Source organism: Falco cherrug, chromosome 8, assembly GCF_023634085.1.
Source record: "Falco cherrug isolate bFalChe1 chromosome 8, bFalChe1.pri, whole genome shotgun sequence".
NCBI lineage: Eukaryota > Metazoa > Chordata > Aves > Falconiformes > Falconidae > Falco > Falco cherrug.
In genome coordinates this window covers 23248419-23261995 of record NC_073704.1, presented here as the reverse complement: position 1 = coordinate 23261995, position 13577 = coordinate 23248419, and the positions used below count along the sequence as shown (strand labels likewise).

At 37.8% G+C, this 13577-nt stretch overlaps 1 protein-coding gene across 5 annotated transcripts in view; it reads right to left on the bottom strand.

The window, feature by feature from the left end:
- COBLL1 (cordon-bleu WH2 repeat protein like 1) overlaps positions 1-13577 on the bottom strand; it is an 86423-nt gene that overhangs the window by 27513 nt on the left and 45333 nt on the right. For 4 of the 5 annotated variants that reach the window (XM_055718409.1, XM_055718411.1, XM_027810580.2 and 1 more), the window contains exons 2-5: positions 10484-10663; positions 3554-3755; positions 2372-2600; positions 688-726 (exon numbers count right to left, since the gene is read on the bottom strand). In XM_055718409.1, coding sequence (XP_055574384.1) covers positions 688-726; positions 2372-2600; positions 3554-3755; positions 10484-10663 — 650 coding nt within the window. The remainder of the gene's footprint in view (positions 1-687; positions 727-2371; positions 2601-3553; positions 3756-10483; positions 10664-13577) is intronic. The other variant, XM_055718410.1, reaches the window with a different exon arrangement.

Genomic DNA, 13577 nt, shown 5'->3' with positions numbered 1-13577 from the left:
AATAGGTGAGATTCAGCTGTTATTTATACCCCTAGCACATAATACAGCCCATCCTACTTGTCATATGTTATGGTTCATATCACATAGGCTGTAAAAGGAAAAAAGAACATCAGCCTCTCCAGTTCTCAGTTCCTAGCAGTTTCCTAGCAGTTTAAACTCATGGCAAAGTGTGAAGTGGTACAAGTCAGGCATACACCTGCACATGGTATGACTATGGAGGAAGATCACCGAAACACCTGTCAGACGCCCTGTGTAACTGCATGGCAGTCATAGTAAAGGCAGTCAAGTCCATTCTGGTATCTTGCAGAATTTATCCTCCTTACATTGTATTCATGCAGACTATTTGTAAATCTAAAGGTTGTGTCTCTAGTTTTTACTAGATTTAACTTTCTTAAAGAAATACCATTGAATACAAATGCAATAAACAACAGAAATCAGCAAAGCCACTATGGGTTCACGGTACACATGTCAGTATAAACATGACTTCAAATTTAATCAGTCTATCTCGGCTAAAACTACACAGAAATACTTATATATAGCTAGGTATAACCACTTCTGCGTTATCTTTTAAAATATGCATTTATGACAGGACAGAGATAATTACTCGTGTCACAGGTCACAGCTGAGCAGATGTTATAATAGGAACTTAAATGCTACAGTTTCACTGCCTATTTCAGTAAATCGTACCTTGCAAAGACGGTAAATTTAAATCAACTGGTGATGTGGCTACAGAAAGACAAAAAGAAAGACAGAAAATGTGAATCTAAATCAAGGATGCAGTTATAACTTACAAACACAGAAAGCTGAATCTTCAACATTAGGAAAAAGTAACTGGGTACTTTCCCGCAGCGAAAGGATGTGTATCTGTACTACTGAGTGCTATAAGCCATTTAAGAACTTGAGCCTGAAGACAGTAACGCAGACTGGAATCTTGTAATTAAGGAATGAGATAGAATAGTTTGCTCTGTAAGTTTTGGATTGTCTGGCAGTCCAAACTTGAAAAACAAAGAAGAACGTAGAATTAAAATATGATTTCAATAAAATAAAATTTGAGTTTAAATTCTGTTAAGTAAAAGGTACACCTCACCATTCACTTTCATAAAGAAAGCGGTAAATTCAGAGCTTTGAAGATGTCTGCAAAATTGAAATGATGCTGAACTACTTTGTATCAAGAGAACTGAAGTGTATCTGAATTTCCCAGCGGAGCACTGCCATGTAGGAAGCATATATGCCCTCAGATTCTCTCTTAAGGATTTCTGGCTGTTGATTCAAGTGAAGCACACATCATACTGTGCAAAAGGCAGCTCTGCCAGCCTGTAAATGAAAGCAGTAGCCAGACAACAAGCAAGGCAATGCACCATGGGCACATGTAGTCCAAGTAACTTGTTTAGGCAAGTTAAAAATATGTTGTTTTCCAGTGGGGAAGAAAGAGAGATTAAATTTTTGTTTTCTCCACAGGAAAAAGGACATATTTTCCAAATCTGTCATTCTCCCATTGTTCAAGGTAACTAGCCTTTGGGAAGTAACTGAGTGAACTCTTGAAACTGTAAACACCAAACGATAAGGTTATGGTATTTAGGTAGAAGCGAGGTAAAAGACACAAACAAAAAACCCAAACACCCGCATTTCAGAGCAGAAGTTAAAACAAGCAAATAGTGCAGTGGTCAAGAACAGGAGTGAGCCAATATTACTGCATTCTATACTGAGATAAAATTTCCTGTGATAGGTCTCTGAAACAAACCACACTCTATAGAATTTTTTAATCACAGTACAATAAACCCTTCATGAAAGACAGGCTTACAGCTGAAGCTGAAAATATGCATAGGAATCTGTACAAATATAAGGAAGTTAGTTCGTTGTGCCCCCATTGGACCACAATTAAAAAGAGAATTATTATTCCTTCACAACGTACAAAGTTAGCAAACAGCACTCAGAAACATGTATGAACACCATCACAATATTCTAATACCTTATAAATAATTTAAAAACAAAACTAAATTTCTCCAATGCTTCTGTTCTTTTCAGCTTATCATGATCTATGTGTTTTCTGTGAGCTACGGGAAATACGGTGGGTTTGGCCTTTTGGGGGAAGGCAAGGAAGGAGTTGCTTTTAGGGGATTATTTGTACTTGGCCACCTTGGCTGGTATCTAACACTCTGTTAGAAAATAAAACCTTGATATTGTACTTCGCAAACATAAGTACAAGTAAACTTTTCCCAGTTTCAATTTTGTGGAAGACTAATGAAATATGTACTAAATTGCTAGAAATTAATTTCTTCATAAGTAAAAAAAATCCCAGCAAAACATACACATTGTTGAAATATTAAGCAATTATTTTTTCTGTAACTGCAACTTTTATAAGTTGTCTTACCTCGACTGATATCCATGGCATATAATTCTCTTAGTCCAAGGTCATTAAGAGATTTTGTCACATCAAGGGGTTCTTGAGACTGGTAATTCTTCAACAGCAGAGTGTGTGAAGGATCAAATTCACATTTACTACAGATAATTGGTATGAGTTCTTGAAGGGGTGAATGTGGACTGACTCTTACTACTGTCTTCTGTGTCTTCTTGTAGTTTATCACTACCCTTACTGTTTGCTAAAGAGAAGAAAATTACAATAAATACCAGCACAACTTCTGAAACAACTGGTATTTTTATAACAGCTTTACAATAATCACAGAAATTCCACCAACGGCCAATTTCAGCAGTGTTACAGATTCAGAAACACTACAAGAGAAACTATTTTGCAATTCCCTTCTACGCAGTGAAAGGACACATGAAAGAGCCTGCTCCTTCTCTAGCGCCTGTCCCTTCCTTGCCTGTCCAGCAGGACACCTGCCTGGAGTGAGATGCCCTACTGGGTTACATTAGGCAGCTGTAGGAGTCAGCCAAGGAGCCACGAGTGCATGCCTGTGTGCACACACATCGGATGAAGGTAAAAAGGGGAGCAGCAGAGCTACCTTGGCCCTGTGTAAGTGCTTTAGATAAATTAATTACTATTACTAAATAAATTAATTACGATTGTTCTATACAGCAGAAGGACAGAAGTGGAAGGGAAGATTTAGGCAACACCCAGAAGCTGCTTTAGTACTTCTAAAAGCTCCTCCTGCCTTCTTAAGGGTATATAAAGAAAAGCCCAGTAACAACCAAAAAAGTACAGTATGTATTAAAGGAAAATGAACACACAATCAGAAGAGCATATATTTCACAACATGAAAGATGGTACAAGTTGTTGATTTTCAGATTGTGGAAGGCTGTATTCAGCCACAATTCATCTGCATAATTTGTCAAAAGGACAGTAAGGTGTAGGATTTCAAATAGTATTGTCATATTTCCTCCTTTCGGCAACAAAGAAGTTTGCTGCAATAAACTGAGATACATTTTACCTAAGATGAGGTTATGAAGAACATGGAGCCGAGCATTTCACAGGAGTGAGTGGTGAGAGCATGGGAGACAACAGGAAAAGCTGAAACAAAGCCAAGCTAACTGCAAAACTTGTTGAATACAACAGTGATTCTAATTCTCAATATGCTTTAATTTTAGTTCTCACCTCTGGTATAACTGGGGCAGGTTTCTTCTTATCCATTTGTTTTGGCTTTACAATCACCTTTTCCACTTCAAGCGTTCCCACTGGCGTGTTGGGTTTGAATTTAATCTGGCTATTTTCTGCTGATACCAACTCTATACTATAACTTGATGGATTTAAATGATACTGTGCACACAGAAAGATCAGCAAGTCCATCACGGGCTTCCTGTGAAAGACAAATGAGACTGTCACAACTGATGACAATTAAGCAGGCTATAGCAAAAACGTGCTGCTAAACATTTAACTCAAGGCATCCTTCCCTGACTAAATAATTACTGCCAGGCACCAAATTTAAATATCTTCAACAATAAAAAGCACCAAACCCAAGAAAAATCACTGAAAAGAAAATGAAAATAGTTTGCACAAAAGTATGCCAAGCACTTGAATAAAGGTGGATATTTTTGCTTGTGTGAAGTGCTGCTTTCCCTGAGGTCAGCAGGGACATATGGATTAGCCACCTCATTTGACATTCAATAAGAACTGTAGCAGCGGTGATAAATGCCCTGCTATTCATTAAGAACAGTTTCCTTCCAAAGCTTGAAATTTTTATATCCATTCTGAGGTTACAAGGGACTCTATTTTCAGAAATTCTGAGTGTAAGCCATTTGGATGAAGCAGGAGAAATAAAGTTTGAGGAAGTCACCTTTAAAAGAGGTCCTGCATTAGGGATCCCAAAATGAGAGCCAGGTGTTTAATACAGAGGGAAGGAAGCCAAATGACTATATAGCAGTTGAAAGCATTTTCTTGAGCAGCTCTGTGTGATGCAACAGACGTCCTTTTCAAAATGAAGTATGGCAAACCAAATTTTTCATATGTAGTCACTAACTGTACATCCTTGCTCTCTCAGTGCTCAATGAAGAACGTGCAGAACAGCATATTAAGATAGGCTGAACATACCCAGTTGCTACTAGAATAAATTTATTAAAGCTATACTTTAAACAGAAGTGTCATAAAAGTTTAAAGAGATCAAAGGTAAGAAGAGTATCCTAACTTTGCATGTTACAACAACTGAATAAGGTTATAGAACTATCACATCACTGGAACTGGTCCTTCCTCAGTTTTTAGAGTGAGGTAATCACCCGTAAGAAGCATTTCATTCTGATGCTCTCTGCACCTCTCAGTTACAGCTACAAACTGAAAACTATCACCTGCTCTGTCTGGCAGGGATATTATGAAAATAACTTAAAAGTCTGTGAAGCAATCAAATGCTATGTTAAAAAACACTGCAAGTGTTTAAGAAAATTAATACAGGATTTGTCCGGTATGGCTTTATCAGAAATCTTAATATCTTGATGTAATCTCATAACAGATGCAAGTATTATGGTAGTATAGCCAAATGCAGAAATAGATAGCTTCTCTACAAAAAGCCATCAAACAAGGCAGAACTCTAGTATAAGACTGTGAATACCTTTATTAAGTAGGAAGTTAAACCAGACTTTTCATATGATAAAGTTCTGTAAAAAGAATTAAGAATGACTCAGCATTAGAAATTACTGTGCACGCTGTGTTGTTCTCCCCACGCCCCCTTTAATTTTATATATATATACACATATATAAAATTATATATAGTAGAATATAATGTCTGCTTTCACCTGGTCTTAAAGAACAAGCAGTCTTTAAGCAAATTGTCTTCTGATTACTAGAAGCAGGGCTGGACTCTCTGGTGTACATGCTGCACCTCCAGAAGACGGAAAGAGTTGGAAAGGTGACAGATAAAGGTATTGCAGACCTGTTACTTCTTTTTCTTTCTCAGAGGGAACTTTCTACCTACTTAAGTGGCAGAATACTTGCCTCAGGAGACAAAGGCAGGAGGAAAGGAACAATAAAACAAAAAACCATATAGAAATAATGCTCCAAGGTGTCAAAAAAGCAGCTATCAGATGGTCTGAAGAGGTATAGAAGAATGTAATATATTCCTGTGCCTTTGTCTAGGTGATATGTATCAGTTTGAGGAATACCGTGAGAAAAACACTGAGCACTGCAGACATAGCTAAACCAGAGAGTTTATTTCAATTCTTCTCTCACACATATCACAACATGCTCCAGTTAGAAGAAAGAAGGAACTACTCTAGCCTAACCCATAATAGAACAAGTACATCCATCTCACCCTAACAAGAACGAAGCTGCAAATGCAGAGAATGTCATTCCCCCACTTCACAGTGGGGCAGAGCAGGGGAGGGGAGGAGGGAGCCAGCGCAGACAGCAGACACCACTTCTGCAGTGACCTTTCTGGTTATCAGCCTGTCCAATAGGTTACCCATTACTTTTTTTCTGGTGCATTTTTATACACTGACTAGCTTTAAAAGCTGCCCTTACTCTGGCCTTCAGTTATTGGAAAAGGGTAAGAACAATAAAGATGACCAGGACGAGAATTCACACGCAAAGATTGCCAAAAGCCGTCCTGTGGAAATGCACCACGATGACAGGGGCAAGCCCTCACATTAAGCACAGTCACAAGAAGTGACAGAACGATAAGCAAGAAACATAGCTGCTCACAAACAGACAGGTACATGCAAATTAGTACATGAAAACAGCGATTCAGTGCAAATTTGCTTTCTGCTGGTACTTCCAGAAATTACCTGCTTGACTGGAGGATGCTAGATTTTAAATTCCCCCCCTCCACTGGAGGCCAAGACACTTTTAACAACTGCTTTAGACAGATATTCCTACAGTGGTACCAAAAGCAATCTCTTTTTGAAATCACATCCTCCAAAACTTGTAAGACTATTTTCTGCTAAAGGCTTCAAGGATTGCAGGTAGAGGAATACATGTATCACAGCAAATTTAATGACTTCCATAATTAATATTTAGTAAAACGCAAAGAAGTAGCCATCAGCTGTCTCTGAGTTCACCACCTACTTGTCTTCCTTTAATTTCAGTAAAATCTTTATTTGCAATTTCTTTAACTTCATTACATTACCTAGTTTTCTGGAAACCTCTGATCATAAATTTACGTACATGTTTCTGCACCCCTCCATCTCTCATCTGTTTTCCTCTGGTCACTCCTACCTGCCTAAGCTAATAGCAGCCTCTCATTACATCAGTTGATAGTTAAATGATGAACCTTCGCGTAGAATGTCTCAAACCATGTCATGTTTGTAACCAACAGTGAAAGGTGTCACTTCAACTACTGGATTAATTGTTTAAAGGAAAAAATGCACCAAATTCCTACACTGCTTTCCAAAAACAAGGGTTAGATATTTGCTACTTTGTTTTTTTAAGGTGAGATTCTTACACAGTCAAACTTTCGAAGCAAGGTCTTGCTATCACGAGACTCACTGTAAGCACCACTGAACAAACAAAACTGAGAAGCCACCAGAAGTATTCCTAGGTAGGGATGGAATGGGGCTGGGGGAGTAGAGAAGAAACCAACCTATACACAGTGTGGCTTTCTATAGAACTCTGATCATGTAAGCCTATGGCTTCATGGCCTTCCTTGCAAAATATTTACTAATCCTACTCTCTAAAGAGAAAAAGACATTTATTTTCATGGAGAACAACAACAAAAAAACATCACCAATCCCCCCCGAATTTGTTAGTAACAAACGTAAGTACAATAGGCTTTGAAAAGTAGGGCAACACCACAAAGCTTGTTATTCACTAGCTAGCTATACGGAGTAAATCAACAGTTTATTAAGAATACCCTAATGACTGAAAATACTCAAGAATGGATCGAATAGAAACACACAAAGGACTCTAAGAAACAAACTCAGCAAAGCTAAGGTCTCTCAGGAAGGTGTCTGAAACTGAAGCCCTAAACATACTACCCTGCAAAACTATGTTTGACACAATTTCCAAATAAAATGCACATCACTAACATATTGGCCCTTGAAATCTCTACATTAATTTACTTATGCATACAACTGAAACTAATTAATCTCAAGAAAACTTTCTCAAACTCTGCATCTCTTCCTTGTGGGAAAACAAGAAACTAACTTATGATCAGACTGCTAAATAAAATACTTCAAGCTATTTTTTTTCTTTGGCTACAGAAAATTCTTCAGCCTTATGCTGTATTTAGAACCAATGAAGAAGAAACAGAAACTTCACTCTGAAATACACTCCCACTTAAAAAAAAAAAAAAAAAAAAAAAAGGCAGCTTCATTTATTCCTTACCATGAGCAGCAACATACCTTCACTTCCTACCACTCATTGCTCCTACTGTGTTTTTGGGGGAGTTGGTTGGTTTTAAATAACTGTTTGCCTGAGCTCCCTCCCAGGAATCCTGGTGATAAGAATCTGCAGTGCCATTTGCACTCTCCTAGCAGATTAATCGAATCACTATCACCAACTAATACAAAATACAAATTGATGCCCAGGCTTAAACAAAAGAATCCACCCCTGCCTGAAGTTTCAGAATGAGAAATGTGCTATTTCAGTCCTCCTTCCTTTTTTAAGTCTCTCAGTTTTTGCTTTAGTTTTATAGATCAAATCAAGGATCAAAAATTATTCTCTCTTGTAATCTTTTTCTCTAAAACCCCTTTTGGATTTCATTCTGATCTTCTTCTGCCTACTTCTGCCCACTTGGGATATTCATCTACATAACACCTTGCTTTGTTCTACGTAGCTCTTGCTATCCACTATGCCAAATCAGGGAGCAAGCCAACACAGTTTTATCTGAGAACACTAGAGAAGTTTCTTCTAGGGGACTATGACATTTGAGCACATGGCTATAGAAACTGACAGTTTTGCTTTTTCTAGTATGAGATTTAAATAAGGTATTCTCTCCTCAGGAGCTCTGAAGCTGCTCATCCCTGATTATGAACAGGAAAGAGACAAATTAGCAATTTATCTGTATGTCATTTCTAGACAGAGCAAAACTAGTTTGAAGTACATTTCACAGCGAGCTGCAGGTCCTGCACAGTATTTGCTCTCATTCTGAGGGAGCCTAGCAGTGCTAATATAGGATCTTATTTGCAAAAGAGCCATTTATGTGATTAACCACATAGAGTACCTTGATTGTGAAAAAAAAAAACCAGTAACTGTGGGATAATAAAACTGATTGGGAAATGTGTGCAACTCCTGATAAGCCTAGGGCCTGTCATGAACACTGGGTAATTATACACAACATAATTTGACTGAGTGAAGATACATACAACGTTCCTTTCTGGCACTTTGTTCTTAGTAAAGCAATACAGAGGGCACACAGTACTCCTAAGTGTGGGCAAAGGAAGCTAAAAGAAGTGCCTGACAGTGTACAGATGGAGTCTCACCTTTAAGAAATTTAAAAAAAGAGTGATGCATCACATTTACAGACAGCAATATTCCTTGCTGCAAACACACTAGCAAGAATACCATAAAGCATCATAGTGGCATCAATTACTTCAGATAATTTCTTTTGAGAAATATAACCTCAGAGTTAAGTTATCCTGAAAATCACAGGTGGTGTGTAGGTCAGGGTGTGTAGGAGGGTGTGTGTGTGAGGATCCACAAAAGTTCCTCCACTGCAGCTCTTGTGAACAAGCTGGTATTTGATGTCTAAGCAATGACCTCATGAACTCTAGCAAATGACAAAACATGCAAACAGGCTCAAGCCAGACTTTATCGCTCATTAAGAAGTGAAGCAGGTGTAACTACACACTTACATTACCTGGTTTGAATGAACAGATAAAACAAATCAGCCTGCTTGCTTTCAGTTGCAAAGACACTGGCAATACACTAACACAAGCACACATACAAATAGTTTTCTTTATTTCAGCTTAGAAAAGCAACAAACTGGCATCCTCATTGTTCTGATCCATACAAGGACTTGCATAGGAGCCTTCTTAGTAGACCTGCTATGATAATTAATATAACATTTTAAGTCCCAGGATTTACGATTTCACCTCACCAGTCAATGTCCACATCTTTCCCAGCTAAAGGTGACTTGAGTTATACACACAATGTATAATACCAATTAGCAGACTGAAATATATATTTCAGATTAAAACCAAATTAAGCAAAATATATTTGTTAAAAAATAATTTTTCCGAAGTTGCAGCTAGAAACTATTTCCTTGAGGCATTATAGATCTTGCCTGAAGTGATGACACCTTCTTTTAGGACTGCTAGTAGTCTATAGGTTGCACTGCTGAGCAAGTACCAAACACATGACTGTACCCAAATAGGATGCGAGAACTCATCCTTAAGTCTAACAGGGAAAACACATGGGAAAATTCAGTGACTCACACAAACCAATATTTTTCTAGAGATGTGGAGTGACTAGAAAGAACAACCGGTATGGCTATACATCCTGATAGGTGCCATACGGAATTTCTGAATCTCAAAATACAGTCTTCCCAAAAGGCAGATAAACGTGTATGTTTCCACACCTACCCAAAAATCATAGTAAAATCATAGAATCATTTAGGTTGGAAAAAGACATTTAAAGGTCATAGAGTCTAACACTGCCAAGTCCACCACTAAACCATGTCCCTAAGCACCACATCTGCACATCTTCTAAATACCTCCAGGGATGGTGACTCCACTACTTCCCTGGGCAGCCTATTCCAATGCTTGACAGCCCTTCCAGCAAAGAAATTTTTCCTAATATCCAACCTAAACCTCCTCTGGTGCAACCTGAGGCCATTTCCACTTGTTCTGTCTGTTCTTCTCTGGGAGAAGAGACTGACACCCACCTCACTACAATCTCCTTTCAGACAGTTGTAGAGAATGATAAGGTCTCCCCTGACCCTCCTTTTCTCCAGGCTAAACCACCCCAGTTCCCTCAGCCGCTCCTCATAGGTCTTTTTCCCTAGACCCTTCACCAGCTTCATTGCCATTCTTTGGACGCACTTATGTTCAGGCTTGCACAACTCCTGCATTTTACTGAGTGATTAAAACCTGGGTGAAGGTTGCAGTAAATTGTAGCAAGAAAAGAAGATTAAACAAAAAAATGTCATTGCGTGTAACTTACCTCCCATTTACTGTAGTATACTTGATCACATCTCCTGGCAGGACCACGGATAGTTCAATATCTTTATCAACCACATCCTCTTTCTGTTCCATTATGAGGTTGGCTGATTCCGTCTTATCAAACGGAGAAACAGCAATGGGCTTTGTTTCAGATGGAGGCGGTGGCGCTTTAGATTTTCTTCTGAAATAAATGGATGAATATTAGAAGTCAAGTATGTTTTTATATATATGATTCCATACCAGCGAACAAATGTCAGAACAGGAATGAATCACAATTCATTCTTTTCACCCGGACTGTGTAAGTGATATGTGCAAGGAAGGGATGACAGAATATTTTAAACACTATCAGTGGTGACAGAAGATACAACAGGCTAAGGTATCCATTATGTGTATATATATATATATATATTAAAAAAAAAAAGAGACCCAAATAAACCAAACCCCAAACAGAAATGTTTTTTTTTAATATATCTTAAAAAAGATAAATTATTTTGTTTTCCCTCGACTTATGCAAAGACCTGTTTGTGTGTTCTCCAAACAGATTTAATGGATTAGTATAAACAGAAACACTGTACTATGCATTATGAAGCCACATGGCACTGACAGTAGGTTTAATATATAGCATGGATAGGAGAGGGAATAATCACACTTTTCCTCCCCAGATTTTTTCTTTTGATTATTAAAATCATTCCAACAAATCGTACCAGCTGTAGTCTATTTAATTCTATACAGTAATAAAACAACAGTATAACCAATACTGCTGTGTTGTAATACTTCTTGGCATTTCAGTCATAATATGCTTTTGTATTTTCCGCTCACAAAAGCTGATTTCCTATTTTAATTTTCTCACTATCCTTTCCCATCTTACAGAAAAACCAGTATACTCCTGAATGCAGAGTGACCACTAAATAGGTTTCACTCATTTCACTTAAAAAAAAAAAAAATCCAAAATGGTATAAAAGGAAAACTTTCTACATCTCTTAAATATGTTTATGTTACAGTAAAATCTGAAGGCAGGACTATCACTTCGTACAACATATAGTCCGGCATTCCCTCTTACTCAAATAACTTTACACAATTCACTGATATTGCCACAACGAATAGCTACTATTATTAAGAATTTCAGTATTAGAAACAAAACCAAAACCACACCACAGAGACACATTACCTCATGAGAACTTTTAAATTTTTTATACATTCTTTTAAAAGGCTTGAATGGAACCACATTCACCAAAATTCAAAATACATTTCAAACGTAATGCACAAAGGTTCAAAAAATACGCTGGCAATTTAGATTCTGGAGCTGTACCAAAGTCTGTTTACTTTAAATGTAACAAAATAAATTAACTTCTATAATTGTCCTACAGAATTGAAACAAAAGATCTAGCAATAAGAACAACAATTAGATCTAACAATTCGAAACACACATCTTCCCTGGGAAAATTAAAAAGTTTAAAGTCACTCACAATGAAGAGCAAACAAGGTCCAGAGCAGCACTGCAAAAGACGACTGTGTAATGAGACTTCACATGACCGATCCGTTGCTGAAAGTGCTTAGAGTTTTGAACTTCAGAACTCCGAGCTGAATAATTAACTATTCACAGCCTCTCAGACTGATCGGGAGTGCTCACAGACCTCCACACACACTGAATGAGAATTTGCCATCAAAATTGATACCTCCTCTCTATGAATGTTTTAAATTAGGTTTTTGGTGCATTCTGCATACAATTCAAGATGTATGGCCTTAGCTGCAAATTTAACTTTTGTCTCTACAGCAGCTTGGTTGGGTTGTTTCTGGGTTACATGAACATTGCAAAATGTATGAATCAAACTTTTTACTCCTCCCTCATTTGGTTTTTTTTCTGTGTGATTTTTAGCTTTCATATAACTACCAAAAAGAACTATTAGCCAATACAAAGCATCAATAAAACCTTAAAAAAAACCCAAACAAACAAAACCAAACCCACAACAAAAAAATCCTTACCCTATGACATGAATTAAAAAAAAAAAAAAAATCTAAACCCAAAGTGAGTCACTACTGCTTTTCCCCTTTTTTACTCATTCTTATATCTTTAAGTGATTTCAAACAACTGTTAAAAGGTATTTATCACGTCTGAATTCAGATTTTAATCTTTGAAGAGTACATGCCACAGAGATTTGTTTGCAAATGCCAGTGGCCTCTACTTTCCATTAAGCAGCTGACTGCAATTTCATTGCTGGAGCTCCATAATCATTGGTGAGTGCTTAATCACACACGGCAATACGTGCATGGTCCACATCAGTAAAATGCAGCTCTATTTGTACACTAACTTACACTGTAGAGCGCTAGAACCAATAAAATACTCCTGTCAAAACTCATGTGCAACAGCTAAATAGCTGAGGTTGCATGTACTTACAAAGAACACACAACACGTGGGGTCAGTCTGCTAGTGAGGTCAGCTGAATCCCCACACACACCACCGCAGAGCTATGCACCCTGCCCATCTCTAGCACGTCTGGGTGTTCTTATATGGTTAGTTATGCTAACATTTCCCACCCCACACAAAGGAGGAAAAATCTCCAAGTATACTTTCTCAGAAGTTACACTGAGCTTTTGGCAAACCCTTATTAAACAACAGGGATGCCAATACATTCATTTTGTTTCCAGATGCTGTGTGTCTCTCTACTTCATTTTCTACCAATTCACTCATGTCTCATTCTGAGCTCAAAGTATTTACATTTGGTCTTACAGCTTTTTTGTTTCTTGAGTTTGTGTCTCTGTCTTGCCACAGAAGGCCTGCACCTCCTGTGCCCCACAGCTGGTACTGGGCAGCAAGAAAAATCCAGGTTTACCATGATTACATCTACAGGTGCAAATCAAAAGCAGCAAGCAACAGGACAGTGGAAATACACTTGCAGGGGTAGTTTTAACCTACAAACCCTCTCCTCCTCTTTTGCATTTTGGGGCCTCCATGAAGATGACACAAATGATTTCTCTGACAAAGGCATCCTCCACATGGCATTTTATTCAAACACCAAAAAATAAAACCAGCATTATCCAAGTAACTCCGAGTATGCCGTAATTTCAAACACTTATCCATTGTAAAGAACAAACAA